This window comes from Aotus nancymaae, unplaced genomic scaffold (genome assembly GCF_030222135.1).
Source record: "Aotus nancymaae isolate 86718 unplaced genomic scaffold, 86718_ANA_hifiasm-v0.15.2.pri h1tg000059l, whole genome shotgun sequence".
Lineage (NCBI taxonomy): Eukaryota > Metazoa > Chordata > Mammalia > Primates > Aotidae > Aotus > Aotus nancymaae.
Window position 1 is genome coordinate 69,687,188 of NW_026988473.1, and position 26,254 is coordinate 69,713,441.

The 26,254-nt window shown below is 41.1% G+C and overlaps 1 protein-coding gene and 1 pseudogene across 2 annotated transcripts in view; both read left to right on the forward strand.

Annotated features, from left to right (window-relative positions):
• The window catches only part of CCDC83 (coiled-coil domain containing 83), a 61,272-nt gene extending 51,179 nt beyond the window's left edge, over window positions 1-10,093 (forward strand). The window contains exons 8-12 of one of the 2 annotated variants that reach the window (XM_012469504.2): window positions 1,532-1,653; window positions 2,932-3,030; window positions 5,661-5,740; window positions 6,273-6,475; window positions 9,405-10,093. In XM_012469504.2, the coding sequence (XP_012324927.2) occupies window positions 1,532-1,653; window positions 2,932-3,030; window positions 5,661-5,740; window positions 6,273-6,475; window positions 9,405-9,566 (666 nt within the window). In that variant the 3' untranslated portion in view covers window positions 9,567-10,093. The remainder of the gene's footprint in view (window positions 1-1,531; window positions 1,654-2,931; window positions 3,031-5,660; window positions 5,741-6,272; window positions 6,476-9,404) is intronic. The other variant, XM_012469505.2, reaches the window with a different exon arrangement.
• A 4,163-nt stretch (window positions 10,094-14,256) lies between these two features.
• LOC105729030 (tricarboxylate transport protein, mitochondrial-like) lies at window positions 14,257-24,819 on the forward strand (annotated as a pseudogene).
• Window positions 24,820-26,254: the final 1,435 nt, after the last annotated feature.

Genomic DNA, 26,254 nt, shown 5'->3' on the forward strand with positions numbered 1-26,254 from the left:
CACTTACCGAGTTCAAGTGATTGTCCTGTCTCAGCCTCCCAACAAAATATAGCACAGATGAGAGCTCTATCAACAGAACCAGGACATTTGTTCCTATTTGAATTAACCACATTATTTTTCTTCTTCTTTTTTACAAGCCCAATTGATGTACCAAAGTTAGTCCATTTTTTCAGTAAACATTAACTAAACTTGCTACGTTTATCAATGACCTTCCATCACCTACAGGATAAAAACCAAACTCTTTAGCATTATTTGGCTCTTCCTTAATTATCCAGTTCCTCTCTTGCTTCTCCCTATTCTTATTTTGTATCTGTCCACATCAAAATGATCGTGCCTTTGCACATGTGCTTTCTTCTGCCTGGGGCACAGCCTCCTATGTCTGCCTAGGGAGTCCCTGCTTAGCTTTCAGGATCCAGATTAGGTGTCATCTCTTCTATTAATGCTCTCTTATCCCCGACAACTGATAGAAGTAGGGTGAACCTCTCTCTCCTCCCATAGCACCTGGATAGTTTCCATTTTGGTTATTATCATGCTATTTTCTGTTTTCATCACCATTTTTCCCACTAGGCTACAAGATCCTTGAAGGTTACTACATATTGTTGATCCTTTGTTCCCAAAGTGTAACATTATTTCTGCTACATGATAGGCATACAATACAACTGAATGAATGAACGAATGGACAAACAATATTTCATCTACCTAACAATTCTCAGAACTACCTAGCACTCGGAGAGAACATCATTGTATTCTAGAGGCTGATAGAAGGACTACTAGGCCTGTGCTTCTCTTTTAAAAAGTATCAATAAATAGCATTTTCCCAGTGTTATTGGTTTTCATTGTATTGTTTATAGTTACCCTTAGATACGTCCTAACTTAGCTACTAATATGCCCTATTGCTAAATTCATCACCCATGTTTTCTCAGTTATCTCTGCCTCTGGCTCACATGTAAGTCCAGCAGTGTTTTTGAAGGGTAGAAAAAGACAATTCCTGCTATTCTGTAATAACTACCTAACTATTCAGACAAGCTCTGCTGATGATCTAAAAAAGATTTTCACCTATTCCTTTTTAGAGAGGAAGGACAAAGCAAGCCCAGTAATAAATGATACATAATAGATCTTCCCCTAGGCGAATGCACTTTTAGAAGTTGAGTTTATTATTGTAAACTTAATAGAACTTGGCCGGGCATGGTGGCTCACACCTGTAATCCTAGTACTTTGGGAGGCCAAGGTGGGTGGATCACCTGAGGTCAGAAGTTCAAGACCAACCATGGCCGACATAGAGAAACCCTGTCTCTACTAAAAATACAAAATTAGCTAGACGTGGTGGCACATGTCTGTAATCCCAGCTACTCAGCAGGCCGAAGCAGGAGAATCGCTTGAACCCGGGAGGTGGAGGTTGCAGTGAGTTGATATTGCACCACTGCACTCCAGCCTGGGTGACAAAAGTGAAACTCTGTCTCAAGAAAAGAAAAGAAAACTTAATAGAACTAAATCAGTAAGTACCAACATTCATTTTCTCCTCTGAGAACAGGTTGCAATTCACAGAAAGGAAGTTGAAGAATTAGAAAATGCTATTCATAAACTGGAAGAAGAAAATTTGGTGCTTATTGATCAATTATTCAACTGTAGACTTGTGGATCTCAAAATACCCAGGTGAAAATTATTTATATATATATGTAATATATATAAAGTATTTTGTAATGTTTGTATCTGTAAAAAGTAGTTTTTAAAATTAAAAAAAAAGTGATGATTTAGTTATTCAATGCTCCAGCCAGATTGCAGCAGTCCAAAAAGAAAGGGACATACAAAATGGTCATGATGAAGGTATAGGATTATTACTATTGATCACTGGTACAGTGTAAACTTTGCTTGTTTTTTTTTTTTGCAATGCACTGTAGTCACTATAGCCAGCACATAACGTGAACATCATAACTGCCAACCTTCAGGAACCTCCAGGGGAACGGTCATGAAAATAAATACATAACAGTACAGTAGAATATGGAGGAGGTAAAGCATTAGCACAGAGGAGGAGCTGATCCACTTTCTGGAAGTTTCATGGAGGTTATCTGGTCTCCTGTGGATTCTAGAATTACTTCTTTTGGTTCAAAGAGTCAGAACTACTCCGTAGGCCAAGAAAAGAAGGCCTCCGTAGGCATTCCAAGTCACATTTGTTCTTGCACACAAGAAACCAAGTGGTGTTTACGGTTTTATATTTTCAGTTAGAAGTTTTCCTTATTTGACCAAAAAAAAAAAGTCTTAATTTTATTAATCTTGACAGAAACCTAGGGCCCTTGAATATAAAATTAAAATTCAAAATGACACTCATAATTTAGACAAGTAGTCAACACAAAAAAATAATCTAAATAGTAGTGTGTTTAGGAAGAGAGGGGAAGTCACACAAATGTAGGGTGCGTGTATGCAAGTATAGGAGAGAAATGTCTAGTCTAGGCATTAAAGCAGATGTTGAGTTGAACCTGGTGGAAGAGGCAGGAACAATTTTCCACAGAAAATTGTTTGTGAGACATGGAAAAATACTATTTGAGACATGATCATGTATTTGTTATTTATAAACTTTCTATTGTTTTCCAAGAAAGGTGGATACAGGAAACTTATGGGTTCTTTGTTATGGGTTCTTTGAAATAACATCAGGCTAAATGATGGGTGTCAGATACAAGATAAGAGAAATTAAAAGATACGCTGGGTGGGGCAGAATAGAGAAAGAGGCCATCTGCCCCCTTTGCATAATTATTTGTGTGCTTCAGATAGAGTCGATACCAATATAGATGAGGGAAGGCTGAATGAGGATTGATTACTGAACTCCTGTACTTCCAGTCTTTTGAGCTGATGCCCTAGAGGGCCTATAGGCAGTAGGTGCTCACTGTTGCCCAGTAGGCAATGCTTGCTTTTGCCAGCCCTCCTCTCTGTTATCAGGTCTCCAGTGCTACCTTCCTGCCCCACCTCTAATCCTCGTTATCTGCTGCCGCTGCTGCTGCCTTTGGGATCATGTCTAATCTCTGCCAGGCATTGCTGGTGTGTGGCTTCTAACTACTGCTATACCTGCTGTCCACTGCCCTCTTTTCTGAACTGGCTAAACTTTAGGAAAGAGTTACCCTCTAAGCAGCCAGCCCCGTGTCTCTACATGGATCAGCTCAGTCTGGTATATTTGTTCTGACATGGTTGTAAAGTGCTAATAATTCTAAAAAAGGGAATTATTTCACTGGCCAGAGGGGAGTTGGCAAGAATAGAATGGGAGACTAAGAAACTTTTAATGGGGATTTTCATTTAGTTGTTTACTGTGCAGTATGTAATTTAACCTAATCCTCACACTTCCCCTCAAAAATCTTCAGTAAAATCCACATTGTTCATCAGTGCTTTAGGGGTTGGTTTTCTTTACTGAGAGGAATGGAGTGCTTAGTCTAGCTTCAGAGTTGGAAGAAATGAAATCAAAATCTTTCCAAGGGAAAAGAAACAGCAATGGGTGACATTTATAGGAACTGATAAATGTGTCCTTGCTATATGCTTCCACAGCACCCTGAACTTTTCCTGTGTAACCAACCTTTATCACACTTTTGATTACTTATTTAATGTCTGCTTCTTTACTAGACTGTAAACTCCTTGAGGCAATTGTTTTGGACATTTTAGAAAGAACTGCATAAAGAAACAGGAAAATCTGAAACCCTTCAATTATCTACTAGACTTATGGAGAAAGATAACCTGAGAGTACTCAGGAGCTTTTACTGTACCCACTTCCAAGCCAAAGAAATATCATACATATTATATTTTTATGGTAACTGCCCCCTCCATCTCTTTGTTGAGAATTAAGTTTTGTATAATACTAGTAGGATGATAAGAAATAGACAGGAACAGTCCCCAGTGGACATAGAAGAAGTTCTATTTCCAATTTGGATGAGGAATGGGATATTGTGGTTAATGGAGTTACCGCATTTCCTATGCAAAGCTACTCAAACTTTTTTCCATTGCAACTCACATAGAATGTTATAGGATTTGTTTGACACACTGGTGCAAACAGATGAGGCAACTGTCAGCCAGAGGTGACTGACTGGGACTCCAGTGCCACATGACTGAGGCTAAGTGGGTCAATATCTACAAATCTAACACTAGCTTACCACAATAACATCTTTTAAACTATTTTCCATATCATTAAGTATCAAGTGTTGCTACCCTGTAGTAGTACAGAAATGACAGCAAACTAGTGATTAATAGAAAAAGCTAGATTCCTGAAGGTTATGGCTTTTAGAAAGATCTTAATTGTTCACAATGGTAAACTAGGAAAGAAAAGAATTCTATAGCCTCAGACATGTCTCCCTGCAGACCAAAGCTACATGCAAAACTTACCTTTACTAAGATACTTTTACTAAACTTACTGTAACTAAAGTTTTTAGGTTTCATAGGTGTAAACATTGCACGTAGTTACAGTATTTGCTGGAGCCATTACCATCTGGATAACACTTTATTCATGTTCTTTAAATAACTGACAGCCCCTAATTTAGGGGATTCACTTTGGTTGCTTAGCTTCCAAGCATGAAAGCTTGTTTGCACATTTGCAAGAGTTCAATTACTTCATGCTGTCTTCAGGTAAACCTCATGGAAATGCCATACACAGTTTTCAAGGCATTATATTTTCTGATTGATAATTCAGTGGACATTCTAAAAATGTAAGCGCAGAATTAAACCATGTACAGAGAGCTACAACAGCAGGTGGACATCAATTCACTGGGCTTGCAGCTGAAGCATACCACTAAGTGAAAGCCAGGACCTAGATGGCATCTTGGATTCCTACTGCTTGCTTTCTCCTTCTCTCTTCATCTCAAAACCATGTCTTTCAGGCCACTATCATTCTGCAACTGAAATACTACAACAATGACCTGACTGGCACCATGCTCACTCTCATCTTTTGAACTTTGTGTTATTCCCTTATTTGAAATATCCTTCTCTCACCCCTAGCTCTTCCCTGGCAAGCATCTTCAGGTTCAAGACTGTATAGTCCATTCTCACGCTGCTATAAAGAACAGCCCGAGACTGAATAATTTAGAAAGGAAAGAGGTTTGACTCACAGTTCCACTAGGCTGGGGAGGCCTCAGGAAACTTAGAATCATGGCAGAAGGGGAAGCAAACACAACCTTCTTCACGTGGCAGCAGGAAGAAGTGCAGAGTGAAGGTTGGGGAAAGGCCCCCTATAAAACCATCAGATCTCATGAGAACTCACGCACTAACACGAGAACAGCATGGAGGTAACCACCTCCATGATTCAATTACCTCCCACCTGGTCCCTCCCACAACATGTGAGGATTATGGGAACTAGAGTTTAAGATGGGATTTGGGTGGGGCCCAGCTAAACCATATCAAAGACTAGGCTCAGGTTTCATCCAGGAAAACTTTCCTTTGCCCTAAGTCTGACTCAGGTGCTGCTGCTTTCTGCATCCCAGCATTCTCACACTGTGCTAATTACCCATAATTGTAATTAGCATACAGTGACTTTAAAATACTGTTAGGCTGTCTGCCACCCCACTGGGCTTTATGCTCCTCAGGGTAGAAATTATGTCTCATTTCTTTAGCACCTAGTAGAGAGATACACCCTAGTAAGCATGCAATGCAATATTTATTGACTGACAGACCGGTTTTCTTATTTGTTCTTTTAGGCAACTATATCTTATACAAGCTGCTGGACTAGAAGTGCCACCTGAAGAAATGCCTTTGGAATCGCCAGAAGCACATATAGGTATTACTTTATTGCAATAGTGATGATATTTTTTCAAACTCTTGTTTTCAATTTAAAAAACACTTACCTATTGTGCGCAGGTGCCCCACATACAAAAGCTATTCAGGGAGTAGATACCTGCCAGCTCCTCTAAATTTCTCCTCTTGCAGGGCTTGTCCTAATCTATCTCCTCTCTGTAGTCCCACTTTCAAATGAAGGTCACCATGTTTCACAGTAAATTAAATAAATACTGGCGAAAAGGGATGAGGGATGGTCTGTTGTCTACACTGGCAGGTTTAGGGCCCTATTTAGCTAACCAAAATGACAACATATACGTAGACACCCATATAATTACTGTAACTTATTAGCTAACAAAAAGTAATACGACTTAGAATTTCTACAAATGGGACTCCCTCTTACTTTAATACATAAATTCTACATTTGCAGTTCTCCAAGTTCCATCCAATTAAAAATGTGACAAAGTATGTATTGCATTTTCATATTTCTATGTTCAAAAAGGTATACATAATTAATTCCTCTGTATTCATCCAAGAAGAGAAGTCAGAACTGCAACCCATCAAAGCAGAAAGTGGAAACATGATGCACTCATCAGATGAGATCAGGACACGTCTTAGTCATGAAAAGAGCATCACAGATCTCCAGTATGTGAAGCCAGCTGAAGAGGAAAGCTCACGCACAGAGTCTGGGGACACTGATGTGAAGTACTTACTATATGAGGATGAGAAGGATTTCAAAGTAAGATTGATAAGAACATAACTTTGACTACCAAGAAAATGCTGTTTTATTAATCGAGAAAATTCACCTAACATATGCATAGTGTAAATTCCATTTACAATTATTAGTAAAATTGGCCCACCATTCACATCTCTCATTTGGATACTATTTTCACTCCTACTCTTGCCCAATTTGCTATCTATATTCCCTTATAGGCCTCCATTACTAGCATACAAAGTAAGTTATCTAATGCTACTTAACTATCCCTAAAACCTAGTGGCTTATAACAACAATTATGCATTCTCTCTTGGGGCTCTGTTGGTTAGAAATTCAGGAAGGGCTCCACTCAACAGTTCTCACTTGGTGGACTCTCAGTTGCAACCATATGTTGGATAGGTCTGCACTCGTCTGAAGGCTTGATTGGGGCATGTGTGTTCACTTCCAAGCTGGTTTATTCATGGAATGTTGATGCTGGCTAAACTGAGAGCCTCACTTCTTCTTTACATGTGCCTCCCCAAAGGGTGTTTTGAATTTCCTTTGTTATAGTGTGTCTTTTCCCAGACCAAGCAGTCCTAGAGACCAAGATGAAAGCAGCAATTTGGCTGTGGTGGCTCATGTCTGTAATCCTAGCATTTTAGGAGGCTGAGGTGGGTGGGTCACCTGAGGTCGGGAGTTCAAGACCAGCCTGGCCAACATGGTGAAACCTCATCTCTACTAAAAACACAAAAATTAGCTGGGCATGGTGGTGCGTGCCTGTAATCCCAGATAGTTGGCAGGCTGAGTCAGGAGAATCGCTTGGACCCAGGAGGCAGAGGTTGCAGTGAGCAGAGACTGCACCACTACACTCCAGTCTGGGGGACAGAATAAGACTCCATCTCAAAAAAAAAAAAAAAAAGAAAAGAAAAAAGAAAGCAGCAGTTTGTATGTCTTAGCCTTGGAAATCATACACTGTCACTTCCATCATATTCTACTAGTTGATCCAATTACAAAGTTCCATCCAAGGGGAAGGAACATAGCTCCTACATCTTGATGGAGGAAGGTCAGCATCACATTGTAAAAGCACTTGGAATATGATAGGAATTAGGCTATCTTTGGAAAGTACAAATTGCCACATATACCATTCGTTAAAACCTGGAGTTTTAAGCCTTTTAATTTTAAAACTTCTTTCTAGTACTTTCCAGTTACTCCCACAGCCATCCCTTGTTATTTTCCTTCTTGGTGCTTTAAAAGTTCTCCTAGAATTTAAAGTCTGGTAGTGAAAAAGATGATGTAAGAAAGCAGAAGAAACTGAATAAACCAACACAAACCATTTTAACTAACAACAATTCAATCCTGCTGCCAACAAGTGATGATTTAAAGACTAAAGTTCTAGTTCCTCTAACACTGAAACACCTCCATGAGTATGTTAGAATCATGACTCCTGGATGTCATGATAATCTCAGGCTAGTGGACAGTTGTCTACAGAATCCCCAAATTGCATACCATTTGGTTGAATGAAAGACCTTCTTACTTTCCATGCAAGTTTTCAATGTAGTCAAACTGCCATGGCCACGGTTTATAACTTGAGAATCCTCCTCCCAGTGATTCTGAAATACGTGATAGATCTCCATCAACTTACTTTTCTCCTGTCCTGCATTTATCACAGCTACATATTTTGAAAGGTAGATAGAATTATATATATTTTGAGAAATAAGACATCACCTTCCTTTTTCATTCTTTGATTCTTCTAAATTCAAATAAATATTTATTGAGAGTCCCACAACATGCCAGGTCCTTGTTAAATGCTTGTGCCTTTAAGGGAGAGAATAGCAAGAAATCAAATCTCCAAGATGCCTATACAGCAGCCCTTACCCCAAATCACTTACAGACTTGTAGAAGACAGGTAAGAAAATCAACAACTACCATTTAAGAGTAAACAGACCACATGTACCTATGTCCCCGATCAGTCTATGAGCTTATCATTGCACCCTAGTACTTGACACAGGGCTGGCATACAGTGAACACTTGGAAAAAGTTTGCTAAAGAGTCGTGTCGAACAAATTAAAAAGCAAGAGTTATGGCAGGGGAGACTTCCCAGAGGAAGGGACGTTGGGTAGGGTGTGAGCTCTGTCCACCCAGTTTTGGGTTGGCTATGGGATTTCTTATCAGTTAGACTTCTAATTCTGTTTTTTGATAGCTTAGACTTGTAAACCAAAAGGTATCTGAGACAGGTCTCAATCAATTTAGAAGTTGATTTTGCCAATGTTAAGGACAATACCTGGGAGAAAAAAACATGAAATCACAGAAACAGTGTATCGTCTGTGCGTTTCTCCAAAGATGACTTGGAAGCCTTCAGTATTTAAAGGAGAAAAGTGGGCTGGAGGGGAAAGCAGGAGGGTATGGTCATCCACATGTTGCAAGAGAAAAGGAGCAGGTAGGGAACAGTCAATTATGTATTCACCTCACACTTTACAAAAGATCAGGTGCACATAGGGTAGCTACCTGTGGAGATATTTAACCTTTTATCTGTAGCTATCTGCTTAGGAACAAAAAGAAGAGCAGTCACTTACATGACTCAGCTTGCAGCTTAATTTTTTCCTTTTGGCAAAGTGAATTGGGGTCCCATGTTTTTATTTTCTTTTCACAGACTATAGTTAGTTTGGCACTAACTACAGAGAGCATCCCTCCCCCATTAACCCACTATGAGACAAGCTTGCCAGCCTTGCTGCCTACTTTTTGGGAGATCTTGCCTACTATGTATGCCCCACAGGGTATGTAAGTTTACCGAGTGTTTTGCTTTTTTCCCATTTATAGTGGTTCTCATATTTCGTGTGTTATACAGCATCAAGCAATTAGGGGGCAATGAAGTCTGTCAGATAAAGGCCAACTGTAATAAAGAAAGCCTAATCTATCAAAGGTGATAATTTGCTGAATCACCTCTCCTATTCTTTTTCATGTCTGTTCATCATAGGATTATGTAAACTTGGGCCCCCTGGGAGTGAAGCTTATGCGTGTGGAGAGCAAGAAAATGCCCATTCATTTTCAAGAGAAAGAAATTCCAGTCAAACTCTATGAAGATATCAGGAGCCCAGAAAGCCACATCACCTATGAGATGATGAAGTCTTTTCTCTAAGGCTGAAAGCTGCAAAGGAAACACAACTTTTCCTTATAAATATTCTTTGGGAACTGAAGTATATTATCTGTTGCCCATTTTACTTACACTTTGACTCATTTTTAAACCAGCCATTATTGTTAAAGGTCATAATTACATTTAAAATCAAAGTTCCAGGTATTCAGCTATTCATTTACTTGCATGGTATGAGTGACCACAATGGAAGCACACTTTGTATTTCTATATTGAAGTATTAAGAAGTATGACAGTGGGTTCGAGGTAGTCTCTGACGTTCCTTTTCACACACACACATATGCACACACACAAAGCCACTGATTAATCTGTGATTCCAATATGAAATAGTTCCATTAGAAATGTTTCTAAGAAAAACTTAGAGGTTTGCATAGCATTGTCTACACATCTTTCCCTCTGAGGATGCTCAATGTGATGGACACCTAGTTTATAATTCAAGCCAATTCTTCTTAGTTTAACCCTGTGTATTAGTCTGTTCTCATGCTGCTAATAAAGACATACTTGAGACTGGATAATTTATAAAGGAAAGAGGTTTAATTAATTTACAGTTCCACATGGCTAGGGAGGCCTCACAATCATGGCAGAAGACAGATGAAGAGCAAAGTCACATCATACATGGTGGCAGGCAAAAGAGAGCTTAGGTAGGGGAACTCCCATTTGTAAAACCATCAGATCTTGTGAAACTTATTCACCACCTCAAGAACAGTATGGGAAAAACTTGCCCTCGTGATTCAATTACATCCCACCACGTCCCTCCCATGACATATGGGAATAATACGAACTATAATTCAAGATGAGATTTGGGCAGGGACACAGCCAAACCATATCACCCTGTTTATAATGAATATAAAAAATGTTGGAAACAAATAAACTTGAGAGTGTTAATTTGTTGTATTAAAATAGTCCACTGAGAGGGAGCACTCCCTCCCTCCAGGTATATCTAAACTACCATGTTCCTATCCAAAGCAAATACCACTTCTCTCATGGCTACCACAAGCCAAGGACACTGTGACTATCTGGATATGACATCAGCATTCCATTTGGATCCTTGAGACCAGATAATACTACCATGTGTCATGTTTCTGTAATCTTTAGTGATATAAGGATTAATTAATCATCAGTGGGGGATGTTATTGGCATTTAAAGGAAGGACAATTGTGCAGCACTGTCTTGAGCCCACAGAATATTAGCACTGCTGCTCCCTCAATCTCAAATGCCGCTACCTCAACACTTCTCATTGTAGAAGTCAAAAACACTGGTCATGTTTCCCAATACTCCTTACTTGGTAGTACCATCACCAAGTGAACACCTTTGAGTTTCTCCTGTACTTTATTTTTTATTTTTGGAGCCAAGAACTCTGTCACCCAGACTGGCATGCCGTGGCACTATCATAGCTCACAGCATCCTGAAACTCCTGGGCTCAAGCAATCCTCCTGCCTCAACTTCCCAAGTAGTTGGGACTACAGGTCTGTACCACCAAGCCTCAGCCTCCCCAAGTGCTGAGATTACAGGCATGAGCCACTACCCAGCCTCCCCTGTACTTTAATCTCCATTGTGTTTAGTGCTTCCCTGGACCCTTCCCATTCTCTCCCAAAACTTTCAACCATAACCTCTAAAAAACCAGTAAGACAAATGCCATTGTTGAAGGTGTAAACCCCCAAGGGGTACACCTTGCCTACTGCCTAGACAGAGCTGATTCATCAAGACAGGGAAATTGCAATAGAGAAAGAGTAATTCACGCAGAGCTGGCTGTGCATGAGACCAGAGTTTTATTATTACTCAAATCAGTTTCCCAGAGCATTCAGGGAGCAGAAAGGATAGCAGGTGGGTTGGGGGAACCAGTGAATTGGGAGTGCTGATTGGTCAAAGACGAAATCATAGGGAGTCAAAGCTGTCCTCCTGCACCAAATCAGTTCCTAGGTGGGGGGGCCACAAGATCAGATGAGCCAGTTTACTGATCTAGGTAGTGCCAGCTGACCTATCATTTGCAGGGTCTGCAAAATATTTCAAGGAGCAATTTAGAGAGGATCAGAATCTTATAGCCTCCAGCTGCATGACTCCTAAACCATAATTTCTAATTTTGTGGCTAATGTTAGTCCTACAAAGGCAATCTACTCCCTAGAAAAGAAGGATACCTGCTTTGGAAAAGGGCTATAATCATCTTTGTTTTAAACTATAAACTATAAACTAAATTTCTCCCAAAGTTAGTTCAGCCTCCACCCAAGAATGAACAAGAACAGCCTGGAGGTTAGAAGCAAAATGGAGTCAATTAAATTAGATCTCTTTGGCTGTCTCAGGCATAATTTCGCAAAGGCGGTTTCAAAGATGTCTTTTCTTTTTGAGACAGGGTGTCACTGTCATCTAGGCTGGCGTGCAGTAGCATGATCATGGCTCACTGCAGCCTTAGCCTCCCAGGTTCAAGGGATCCTCTCACCTCAGCCTCCCAAATAGCTGAGACCACAGGAGCGCACCATCATGTCCAGCTAATTATTTATTTTTTTGTAGAGATGAGGGGAGTCTTACCATGTGACATAGGCCGGTCTTAAACTCCTGAGCTCAAGTGATCTTCTTGGCTCAACTTCTCAAAGTGCTAGGATTACAGGTCTGAACCACCATGCCCAGCCTATTGAAGGTTTCTTTTCCTTTCTGGTCTTGACTGGCACCTGGATAAATAAGAAAATTATGGCAGACATAAATTAATTCTTTGAGCCAATGAGAACAAAGACACAACATACCAGAATCTCTGGGACACAGCTAAAGCAGTGTTTAGAGGGAAATTTATAGCACTAACTGCCCAAAGGAGAAAGCAAGAAAGATCTAATATCAATACCCTAACATCACAATTAAAAGCACTAGAGAAGTAAGAGTAAATAAATTCAAAGGCTAGCAGAAGACAAGAACTAAGATCAGAGCAGAACTGAAAAAGATAGAGAGACAAAAAACTCTTCAAAAACAACAAATCCAGGAGCTAGTTTTTTTTTTTTTTTAAAGATTAACAAAATACATAGATGGATAACCAGACTAACAAAGAGGAAAAGAGAGAAGAATCAAATAGACATAATAAAAAATGATAAAGGGGATATTACCACTGATCCCACAGAAATACAAACAAAGAATACTATAAATACCTCTACATAAATAAATTAGAAAATCTAGAAGAAATTGATAAATTCCTGGACACATACACTCCCCCAAGACTAAACCAGGAAGAAGTTGAATCCCCGAATAGACCAATAACAAGTTCCAAAATTGAGGCAGTAATTAATAGCCTACCAGTCAAAAAAAGCCCAGGACCAGATGGATTCACAGACGAATTCTACCAGACATAGAAAGAGGAGCTGGTATCATTCCTTCCGAAACTATTCCAAACAATAGAAAAAGAAGGACTCCTCCCTAACTCATTTTCTGATGCCAGCATCATCCTGATACCAAAACCTGGCAAAGACACAACAAAAAAAGGAAATTTCAGGCTAATATCCCTGATAAACATCAATGCAAAAATACTCAATAAAATACTGGCAAACCGAATCCAGCAGCACATCAAAAAGCTTATTCACCACAATCAAGTCAGCTTCATCCCTGGGATGCAAGGCTGGTCATATGCAAATCAATAAACATAATCCATCACTAAACAGAACCAATGACAAAAAACACATGATTATCTCAATAGACGCAGAAAAGCCCTTCAATAAAATTCAACACCTCTTCATGCTAAAAACTCTCAATAAGCTAGGTATTGATGGAAAGTATCTCAAAATAATAAGAGCTATTTATGACAAACCACAGCCAATATCATACTGAATGGGCAAAAGCTGGAAGCATTCTGTTTGAAAACCAGCACAAGACAAGGATGCCCTCTCTCATCACTATCATCAGAGTGAACAGGCAACCTACAGAATGGGAGAAAACTTTTGCCATCTATCCATCTGACAAAGGGCTAACATCCACAGTCTACAAGGAACTTAAACAAATTTACAAGAAAAAAACAACCCCATCAAAAAGTGGGCAAAGGATATGAACAGACACTTCTCAAAAGAAGACATTTATGTGGCCAAGAAACATATAAAAAAAAGCTCATCATCACTTGGTCATTAGAGAAATGCAAATCAAAATCACAATGAGATACCATCTCACACCAGTTAGAATAGCAATCATTAAAAAGTCAGGAAACAACACATGCTGGAGAGGATGTGGAGAAATAGGAATGCTTTTACACTGTTGGTTGGAGTGTAAATTAGTTCAACCATTGTTGAAGACAGTGTAGCGACTCCTCAAGGATCTAGAACCAGAAACAGCATTTGACCCAGCAATCCCATCACTGGCTATATACCCAAAGGATTATAAATCATTCTATTACAAAGACACATGCACACGTATGTTTACTGCAGCACTATTCACAATAGCAAAGACTTGGAACAACCCAAATGCCCATCAATGATAGACTGGATAAAGCATATGTGGCACATATACACCATGGAATACTATGCAGCCATTAAAAAGGGATGAGTTCATGTCCTTTGCAGGACATGGATGAAACTGGAAACCAGATCCAAGATGGCTGATCACTAGCAGCTCGGGCTCGTAGTTCCCAGTGAAAGCGCAGAGAACGAGAGGACGCCACACTTTCAGACGAATATTTGTTGCTCACGGACCAGGAGATTCCCAGCAGAGGAGCCCCATGTGTCGCCAGGACGACTCTTGTGGCCGGTGCGGCGGTTTTGCTGGTGCCTTAGCGCGCCAGTTTTTGGTGCAGAGTCCGGAGATTCCCGGGCAGAAAAGCACCATCCATCTTAACACCGCTGTTTTGGCTGGTGCAGTGGTTTGCTCAGATTTCGGCGCTGGGAATCAACAAGTTGGACATCTGCTCAGAGACCTAGTTAGAAAGTCAGTAACTACAACGACAACAGATGGATAAATAAATAATGAAGGGAAGAAACCAGCGTAAAAAGGCAGAGAATACTCAAAATCAGAATGCCTCTTCCTCTACAGGGGATCGCAATTCCTCATCAGTAACGGAACAAGGCTTAATAGATTACGAGTGTGTTCCAATAACAGAAGCAGGTTTCAAAACATGGGTGATAAGAAACTTCTGTGAATTAAAAGAACTTGTTCTAACCCAATGCAAAGAAACTAAGAACCTTGAAAAAAGGTTTGACGAAATATTAATGAGAATGGACAATTTAGAGAGGAATATAAGTGAATTGATGGAGCTGAAAAACACAACACGAGAACTTCGCGAAGTATGCACAAGTTTAAACAGTCGAACTGATCAAGTAGAAGAAAGGATATCAGAAGTCGAGAACCAGCTCAGTGAAATGAAACAAGAAGAAAAGATTGGAGAAAAAAGGATGAAAAGGAATGAGCAAAGTCTCCAGGAAATATGGGACTATGTGAAAAGACCTAATTTACGTTTGATAGGTGTACCTGAATGTGACGAAGAGAATGAATCCAAGTTGGAAAATACTCTTCAGGATATCATTCAGGAAAACTTTCCCAACCTGGCAAGGCAGGGTAATATTCAACTCCAGGTAATACAGAGAACACCACAAAGATATTCTTCAAGAAGACCAACCCCAAGGCACATAATTGCCAGATTTATTAGGGTTGAAATGAAGGAGAAAATACTAAGGGCAGCCAGAGAGAAAGGTCAGGTTACCCATAAAGGGAAACCTATCAGACTTACAGCAGATCTCTCAGCAGAAACCCTACAAGCCAGAAAAGAGTGGGGACCAATATTTAACATCCTTAAAGAAAAGAACTTTCAACCCAGAATTTCCTATCCAGCCAAACTAAGCTTTATAATCGAAGGAAAAATTAAATCCTTTGCGAACAAACAAGTACTTAGAGAGTTCATCACCACCAGGCCGGCTTTACAAGAGCTTCTGAGAGAAGCACTATACATATAAAGGAACAACCAATATCAGCCTTTCCAAAAATATATCAAAAAGAAAAGAACATTAACACAACGAAAAATTTATACTAACTAATGGGCAAAACAGCCAGCTAGCATCAAATGCTAGTATTAAAGTTATATATCTTCTAATCGGATAAAAAGCCAAAACCCATCGGTATGCTGCATCCAGACCCATCTCACATGCAACGATACACAAAGACTCAAAACAAAGAGAAGGAGGAAGATTTATCAACCAATTAGAGAGTAAAAATAAACAAATAAATAAAAAGCAGGAGATGCAATTCTCGCCTCTGATAAAGTAGACTTTAAAGCAACAAAGAGCAAAAGAGGCAAAGAAGGACATTACATAATGGCAAAAGGATCAATGTAACAAGAAGAGCTAACGATTTTATAGATCAACGAGACAGAAAATTAACAAGGACATCCAGGACTTGAACTCAGACCCGGAACAAGTAAACTTAATAAACATTTATAGAACTCTCCACTTCAAATACATAAAACATACATTAACACCTCACACCTATTCCATAAGTGACTACATAATTGGAAGTAAATCACTCCTCAGTAATCGCATAGCATTTCATAGGTTTAAATGAAATATTGGTTGGCTGCTCGTTTGTTATTTTCTTCCCTTATTCCTTCCTGTTTACATCAAGTATAATTATTGGTATAAAAGAGGTTTTCAATACCCATTACTAAACTGCATCTAGCCTGGGCAAGAAAGCAATACTCCTATTCTCTCTCTCTTTCTTTTCCTTTTTCCTCCTCTTTATTCTTTTTCTTTCTTTCTTTCTTTCTTTCAAAAAAATAAAAATAAAAAAATAAAAAAATAATAAAATATAAAATAAAATAAAAAGAAACTGGAAACCATCATTCTCAGCTAACTAACACAGGAACAGAAAGCCAAACACTGCATATTCTTACTCTTAAGTGAGAGTTGATCAGTGAGAACACATGGACACAGGGAGGATAGCATCACACATTGGGTCCTGTTAGGGGGTGGGGGGCTAGGAAAGGGATAGCATTAGGAAAAATACCTAATGTAGATGACAGGTTGATGGGTGCAGCAAACCAACATGGCACGTGTATATCTATGTAACAAACCAGCATGTTCTGCACATGTACCCCAGAACTTAAAAGTATAAAAAACAGAATATTATTATAAATGTTAAAGCAAGGAAAAGATGAATAAGTAAAAATATGAAGAATTTCAACAGAGCATTAGACTATAAAGAACCCAATGGACACTGTAGAAATAGAAATATACAAAATCAGCCGGGCACGGTGGCTCACACCTGTAATCCCAGCACTTTGGGAGGCTGAGGTGGGCAGATCACCTGAGGTCAGGAGTTGGAGACCAGCCTGACCAATATGGTGAAACCCCATCTTTAAAAAAAAAATTTTTTTTTAATATACAAAATCAAAAAGTAATAAATGGGTCTGATGGCAGGCTGGATATGGAAGAAACCAGGAATAGTGAAATTTGGGACAAGTCAATATCCAACATCCAAAAATATTCAAACACAATTCCAGAAAGAATAAAGAACAGAAAGAGCAGAACACTGTGGTAATGAACATGTGGGATTAAGCAGTGCAACATACATAACTGTAGTTAGCGTACAAAGAAAAGGGGTTGTAGAGATAAAGAAGAAGAAATATTTGAACACATAATGGCTGAGTTTCTCAAAACCAATTAAAAACAACATACAGATTCAAGTTCTAAAGAACTGGCACATGGAAACTAACCATAATGCTGTTAGCAGTGGCCAGTCTGTACGGGTCTGCAGCAACCTCAATTCTTGCCTCCTCAGGAGAAAGAATTCGACCCAGGGGCATAAGGCAGAGGGAGAGACCAGGGCAAGTTGTAGAGCAGAAGTGAATATTTAAAAGTCTAGAGCAGGAATGAAGGAAAGAAAAGTACACCTGGAAGAGGGTCAAGCAGGTAACTTGAGAAATCAAGTACACGGTGTGACCCTTGACTTGGAGTTTTATATACTGTCATGCTTCTGAGGTCTTGCATTACTTCTCCCCAATTCTTCCCCTGGGATGAGCTGACTGCAAGTGCAGTGGCTTCCCAGCACTTGGGAGGGGCTGCATGTGCAATGTGTTAACTGGAATTGTATGCATGCTTACTTGAGGCACTCTTACCTTACCAGTTGAACGTTCCTAGAAGGTCATATATCAGTTAAACTCCACCATTTTGCCTCTTAATGTGCATGCTTGAACCCACTCACCCAACTACTGACATCAGGAAGCTGCTGATCACCAGTTTCAGGTGTTTCTATCTATTGGGAGACTGCCTTTATGTGGCACCAGTTGTAACCAATTATAATATTATTTTACTTTGATTTATTTACTTATTTATTTTTTTTGAGATGAAGTCTGGCTCTGTCACCCAGGCTGGGGTGCAGTGGCGCAATCTCAGCTCACTAGAACCTCCACCTCCTGGGTTCAAGCAATTCGCCTGCCTCAGCCTCCCGAGTAGCTGAGAATACAGGTGCCCGCCACCACACCCTGCTAATTATTTTGTATTTTTATTAGAGACAGGGTTTCATCATGTTGGCCAGGCTGGTCTTGAATCCCTGAGCTCAAGTGATCCGCCAGCCTCAACCTCCCACAGTGCTAGGATTACAGGCATAAGCCACCATGCCCAGCCAATTATATTTTAAAGAGACAGTTAACAACTGCCTGACTACCACCTGATGGTTGCCTGATGTTCCTGGTAGTGGGGAGGTGATCTCCTGCCCTGCTAATGTCTGCCTGACTACCTACTGCAATAATGCCATATCTTGAATGGGGGTCGTGATTTGGCAAAAACTAAACAAATCTGAATAAATGTATAAACTTTAGATAAGAACAACATATACTGCAATATCGGTTTGTTAATTGTGTGAAAAGTACCATACTAAAGACAAATATTGGTACAAGACAAACTGGGTGTGGCATATATGAGATCACTGTACTTGCCATCATTTTTTTTTGTAAATCTAAAACCTTGAATATAATAGTCTGTTTATAAATAAATAAGTAGTCACAGACTGCAAAAAGATACTCCATGGGCCAGGTGCAGTGGCTTACGTCTGTAATCCCTGCACTTTGGGAAGCTGAAACCAGAGGACTGCTTGAGTCCAGGAGTTCGAGACCAGACTGGGCAACATAGGGAGAACCTTTCTCTACCTATAATAATTTTAAAAATTAGTACAAAGTGGTGGAGTGTGACTGTGATCCCAGCTTCTCAGGAGACTGAGGTGGGAGGATCGCCTGAGCATGGGAGGGTGAGGCTACAATAAGCTATGATTATACCACTGCACTCCAGCCCAGGTGATGAAGTAAAACCCTATCTCAGAAAAAAAAGATACACTATGCAAACATCAACCAAAAAGAAGGTAGTGTGACTAACCTAATATAAGACAAAGTAGACTTTAAGGCAGAAAGCATTAAGATAAAAAGAAAATGAAGAAAAATATAATAGTAAATTAGCCAGTTTATCTGAATGACATAACAATACTAAATTTGTATGCACATAATAAACACGGTCTCAAAATATATAAAGCAAAGTTTACCAAAGTAAAAAAGGATACAGTAAATTGTATGTTATATATATTTCAGAATAAAAAAGAAAAAAGAGAAAAATAGACTTGAAGATCTTACCACACCTCTCAAGAAGTGATAAATCAATTAGACACAAATTAATGTTAACAACTGTATAATACACATTCCTTTCATGTGCACATGAAACATTTACAAAAATAGACCATATGCAAGTCATAAAGAAGTCACAACAAATATTCAAAAAACTGTAATCACATAGAATGTGTTCTGTGACAACTATGGAATTTTATTTTATTTATTTTTATTTTTTCGAGACAGAGTTTCACTCTGTCACCCAGGCTGGAGTGCAGTGGCACAATCTCTGCTCACTGCAAACTCAGTCTCCCAGGTTCAAGTGATTCTCCTGTCTCAGCCTCCCCTGGAATTACAGGCACTCGCCACCACGCACAGCTAATTTTTGTATTTTTATTAGAGACAGGGATTCACCATGTTAGCCAGGCTAGTCTCGAAATCCTGACCTCAGGTGATTCGCCTGCCTCGGCCTCCCAAAGTGCTGGGATTACAGATGTGAGCCACCATGCCCGGCCCACTGTGGAATTTAAAAACAAAACAAAACAAAAAACTCCAAATAATTAGAAAGTAAGCAGAACACTTTTTTTTTTTTTTTTTGAAACGGAGTTTCGCTCGTTACCCAGGCTGGAGTGCAATGGCGCGATCTCGGCTCACCGCAACCTCCGCCTCCTGGGTTCAGGCAATTCTCCTGCCTCAGCCTCCTGAGTAGCTGGGATTACAGGCACGCGCCACCATGCCCAGCTAATTTTTTGTATTAGTAGAGACGGGGTTTCACCATGTTGACCAGGATGGTCTCCATCTCTTGACCTCGTGATCCACCCGCCTCGGCCTCCCAAAGTGCTGGGATTACAGGCTTGAAGCAGAACACTTTTTAATAATTCATGAAAAAATATTTTGAACAATAATGTGACATGTCAAAACATTTTGGATCCAGCTAAAGTAGTGCTTAAATTAAGAGAAATATATAACTTTAAATTCATGTATTTAAAAAGAAGAAAGGTTGAAAAATCTTAAGCTGTTACCTTAAGGATTGTGAACTCCGAAAATTTCAGGCAGGTCTCAGTTAATTTAGAAAGTTTATTTTGATAAAGTGGGTGGATCACGAGGTCAGGGGTTCGAGACAAGCCTGACCAACATGATGAAACCCCGTCTCTACTTAAAAATAGGAAACTTTGCCGGGCATGGTGGCGCGCACCTGTAATCCCAGCTACTTGGGAGGCTGAGGCAGGAGAATTGCTTGAACCCGGAAGGCGGAGGTTGCAGTGAGCCGAGAGCACGCCATTGCACTCCAGCCTGGGCGACAGAGCGAGACTTCGCCTCAAAAAAAAAGAAGAAGAAGAAGAAAAAAGAAAGTTTATTGTGAGCGCGGAGTTGACTAGGCTCCGACCGGAAGCCGCCACTGGGCACCGCGCCTCCCGCCCACCACGGCCGCGTCCTGCGTTCTGCGTGGTACGGCGGCCGCCAGGCCTGCGTGCGAGAAGGCCAAGCTGACACACCTGGGGAAGGCGATCCTGGCAGGCGGCTTGGCGGGCAGCATCGAGCTCTGCATCACCTTCCCCTCCCAATACGTGAAGACGCAGAGGCAGCTGAGCAAGCGCTCGCACCCGCCGCGTCACCAGAGCATCAGGGACTGCGCGCGGCAGACGGTCCGCAGCCTTGGCGTCCTGGGCCTGTACCGCGGCCTCACCTCCCTGCTCTACCGCTCCATCTGCACGGCGGAATGTTCGAGTTCCTCAGCAACCACAGGCGAGATGACTGCTGGACAACACGCGCGGGCTGCTGTGAAGCCTGGGCGCCTGCGTGGCCGAGGCCGTGGAGACCCTCAAGGTGAAGTTCATCCACCACCAGCCCTCCCCAAACCCCAAGTACAGAGGATTCTTCCACAGGTTAGGGAGTTGTGGGGGAACAAGGGCTGTGGGGGACGTACCAGGGCCTCAGGGCCGCTGCGCTGAAGCAGGGCTCGAACCAGGCCATCCGCTTCTTCGTCATGACCTTCCTGCGCAACTGGTACGGAAAGGACAACCCCAACAAGCTGATGGACCCGCTGATCGCTGGGGTCTTCGGAGCTAACGAGTGCGCAGCCAGCGTCTTTGGAAACACTCCTCTGGAAGTGATTAAGACCTGCATGCAGCTGGGCGCGGTGGCTCACGCCTGTAATCCCAGCGCTGTAGTTTGTTTTAGCTACTCAAGAGGCTGAGGCAGAAGATTGCTTGAGCCCAGGAGTCTGAGGTTACAGTAACCTATGATCATGCCACTGTATCCCCGGCTGGATGACAGAGGGGGACCCTCTCTCTAGAAAAGCAAAACAAGGCCAGGAGCAGTGGCTCACACCTGTAATCCCAACACTTTGGAAGGTTGAGGTGGGAGGATTGCTTGAGCCTAGGAGTTTAAGATCATCCTGGGAAACATAGTGAGATCCCCTCTCTACAAAAATAAAAATTAAAAAATTAGCCAGGGCTTGATGGCACCTGCCTGTGGTTCCAGCCACTTGGGAGGCTAAGATGAGAGGACTGCTTGAGCCCTGGAGGTTGAGGCTGCAGTGTACTGTGATCATGACATTGCACTCCAGCCTGGGTGACAGAGCAAGACTTTGTCTCAAAAAATCCAAGTAAAAATTAAAAAAAAGAAAGGAAAATGTTCAAGAAACTAAACATTGACAAGAATACAGAGCACCTCGAACTTTCATATAATTGGTTACAGAAGTGTAACTTAGAGTGAACACTGAAGTATGTTTTGCCAATATTTATTAAACCTGGATATGTATACACACACATATATATGTACCGCATGATACAGCAATTCCCCTTTGGACTTTATATCCAACTGAAATGAATGCTTATGTTCACCAGAAGACATATACAAGACTTCCTAGCAGCTGTAATGATAATAGCTAAAAACTGGAAACAGCCCCAACGACTATCAATAATAGAACATGTAAGTCAATTGTGTTATTCTCACTACTAAGCACTCAATTAAAAAAGTAAAATTGTGCGTAGTCACACTATGGAATATCACACAGCATAAAGAAAAATAAATGACACATGTAGCTCTAATATATAAGTAAATCTTACAGATGTCATATTGAAAGAAGGCAGACTTACAGTATGATTCCATCTAATAAAGCTCAAAAACAAGGCAACCAATCTATGACGATAGAAGTCAAAACAGTGGTTATCTTTGTGGTGGGTAATGACTAGAGTGAGTCATGAAGGGTTTTCATTAACCTGGGTGTGCTCACTTTGTAAACATTTATCAAGCAGGACTCTTAAGGTTTGTGTACTTGATGGGTGTATCTTACACTTTAAAATGGAGTGAAGTTGCCATTTTATTAAGAATGGTAAACTTGTTATAGGTAAGATTTATCTCTATTTTTCTCAGAAAAAAAAAAAACAAACTTACTTTCCACTGGGACAAATCAAACAGCTTCTAGTAACCAACACAAACAGCCTATGTAGCAACTCACTGATTTCAGCAGGTAAACAGAAATGGACTTTTTCTCTCACACTTGGGAAGTTCAGACCATGAGATTAAAGCATGCCAGTCATAACATGGAAAGAATCCCACCTAATTTGTTAGTTGCAGCAATTTTTTCTTTACAGTGAGAATTTGAGTCAGAAGAAAATACCAAGTGACTAAGGAAAATGGCTGTGCTTCCAAGACAAGGATGCCCTCTCTCACCACTCCTATTCAACATAGTACTGGAAGTTCTGGCCAGGGCAATCAAGCAAGAGAAAGAAAGCATATTCAAATAGGAAGAGAGAAAGTCAAATTGTCTCTGTTTGCAGATGACATGATTGTAAATTTAGAAAACCCCATCACCTCAGCCCCAAATCTCCTTAAGCTGATAAGCAACTTCAGCAAGGTCTCAGGGTACAAAATCAATGTGCAAAAATCGCAAGCATTCCTATACACCAATAATGGCCAAATCATGAGTGAACTCCCATTCACAATTGCTAAAAAGAGAATAAAATACCTAGGAATACAACTAACAAGGTATGTGAAGGACCTCTTCAAGGAACACTACAAACTACTGCTCAAGGAAATGAGAGAAGACACAAACAAATGGAAAACATTTCATGCTCATATTAGGAAGAATCAATATCATGAAAATGGCCATACTGCCCAAAGTAATTTATAGATTTAATGCTATTCCCATTAAGCTACCATTGACTTTCTTCACAGAATTAGAAAAAGCTATCTTAAATTTCACATGGAACCAAAAAAGAGCCCATATAGCCAAGACAAGCCTAAGCATAAAGAACAAAGCTGGAAGCATCACGCTACCTGACTTCAAACTATACTACAAGGCTACAGTAACCAAAACAGCATTATAGTGGTACCAAAACAGGTACATAGACCAATGGTAAGAACAGAGGTCTCAGAAATAATGCCACACATCTACAATCACCTAATCTTTGACAAACCTGACAAAAACAAGCAATAGGGGAGGGATTCCCTGTTTAATAAATAGTGTTGGGAAGACTGGCTAGACATATGCAGAAAACTGAAACTGGACTCCTTCCTTACACCTTATACAAAAATTTACTCAGGATGGAATAAAGACTTAAATGTAAGACCTAAAACCATACAAACCCTAGAAGAAAACCTAGGCAATACCATTTAGGACATAGGCATTGGCAAAGACATCATGACTAAAACATCAAGAACAATGACGACAAAAGCCAAAACTGACAAATGGGATCTAATTAAACTAAAGAACTTCTGCAGAGCAAAAGAAACTGTCATCAGAGTGAACAGGCAACCTACAGAATGGAAGAAAAATTTTGCAATCTATCCATCTGACAAAGAGCTAATATCCACAATCAACAAGGAACTTAAACAAATTTACGGCTGGGCGCGGTGGCTCAAGCCTGTAATCCCAGCACTTTGGGAGGCCGAGGCAGGTGGATCACGAGGTCAAGAGATCGAGACCATCCTGGTCAACATGGTGAAACCCTGTCTCTACTAAAAATACAAAAAATTAGCTGGGCATATTGGTGCGTGCCTGTAATCCCAGCTACTCAGGAGGCTGAGGCAGGAGAATTGCCTGAACCCAGGAGGCAGAGGTTGCGGTGAGCCGAGATCGCGCCATTGCACTCCAGCCTGAGTAACAAGAGCGAAACTCCATCTCAAAAAAAAAATAATAAAAGAAGAAGTTAGAGGAGGTGCAGATAGTTCATGGCACCCACAGCCGCTACAATTCTCCAGTATAGCCGATCAAGAAGCCTGACGGAACTTGGCAGATGACGGCGAATTATCAAGAACTAAAGTAACACCCCTTTTACATGCAGCTGCACTGTCTATCGTGGTTTTGATGGATTACTTGGTGATGAAACTGGGAGAGTATGTGGTGGACTTGGCCAATGCATTCTTCTCATTGACATTGTTTCAGAGAGCCAGGAACGGTTCACCTCCACATGGGAAGGCCAACAATGGACTTTCACAGTGTTGCCACGGGGCTATGTTCATAGCCCCACCATATGTCATGGTCTCCTTGCTACGAATTTAGCCACCTGGAAATGTCCAAAGGGAGTCCACCTATTCCATTATATTGATGATATTATGTTAACCTCTGATTCTCTTGCAGATTTAGAAGTGGCGGCACCCCTCTTACAACAACATTTGGCAGCGTCTGGTTGGGCAGTCAACAAATCCAAGGTCCAAGGGCCTGGATTGTCTGCCAAATTCTTGGAAGTTATCTGATTGTGTAAGACAAAGGCCATACCAGAGGCCATCACTGATAAAATTCAGTCATATCCCCGGCCCACAACGATGAGGCAGCTACAGACTTTAGTGGGCCTGTTGGGATGGCATATGTGACCCATTTGGCTCAGATGGTAAAACCATTGTATCAGTTGACAAAAATGGGAACTACTTGGGATTGGAATGATGAGGCTGAGATGGCTTTTCTGGCAGCCAAGTGGGCCATACAGCAAGCACAGGCCCTACGAGTAATTGACCAGGGGCGTCCATTCGAACTTGATGTGCATGTGACTATAAATGGTTTTGGCTTGGGCCAATGGCAGTACACAGAGGGCTTTAGACCACTGGCAGGCTTTTGGTCCCAAGTCTGGAAGGGAGCTGAGCTCTGGTATTCATCGATAGAGAAGTAGTTAGTAGCTGCATATACCACCCTTTAGACTTGTGAGAGTATGACAAGACAAGTTACACTAGTCTTGCCTGTAAATGACTTATCCAATAGTGAGGTGGGTACATTCATGGATAATGACCCTCCCGGACCAGGACGACACAGACATCTACCTTAGCAAAGTGGGATGCCTACTCAGAACAGCAGAATACCCTGAATACAAGTTCCTTAGCAGCAGAATTACAAGAAACCTTGGGACCTGTAATCCTGATGCAAGATAAGGTCATGGGTCAGCCTGAAGCACCCTTAAGCTCTGAGCCACCACCATTTAAAGAGGGGCAGCCCCCGCATTCCTGATGGAGCATGGTATACAGATGGGTCCAGCCGGGGTGTTACTGCTGCCTGGACTGCCGTTGCGGTCCAGCCTAATACTGATACCATATGGTTTGATACCAGGTGTGGACAAAATAGTCAATGAACTGAACTCAGGGCAGTACAGATGGTGATCACCAAGGAGGAGAAACATATGGTAATCTGCACTGATAACTGGGCAGTTTATTGAGGCTTGACCTTGTGGTTAACTACCTGGAAGTTACAGAATTGGCTAGTTGGTCACCGGCCCATTTACAGCCAGGCCATGTGCAAGACCTGTGGAAAAAAGGATGACCTCCTCTTACCAGGTATAGGGACCAACAATAACCTATTGTTGTCTGCCCCAGTGCCCCTAAAGGCAGGGAACAAAAAACCTGGCTTTGAACATGGACCCTCCCAGCCCCCCATTGCTGATGGTTGGTATCATAGCCCTCTGGGGGGTGGGCCTACGGTATGATTTACATGTCACTCCTTGGATATTCAATATGTGGCTTCCGCAATTGACCATTCGTAGGGGAATGGCCAGGGAAGGAACCCCCCTCTGGGGGACATATGTATTGTCTGTGTGGCCTCTTATGAGCTCCCCAGTGACTTCGGCATGAATACAGGACCCAGAGGAACCATGGGGAGCTGAGAAGCTGTGGTACCATCACCCAGGACAGAAGCCCTTGGCAGCTG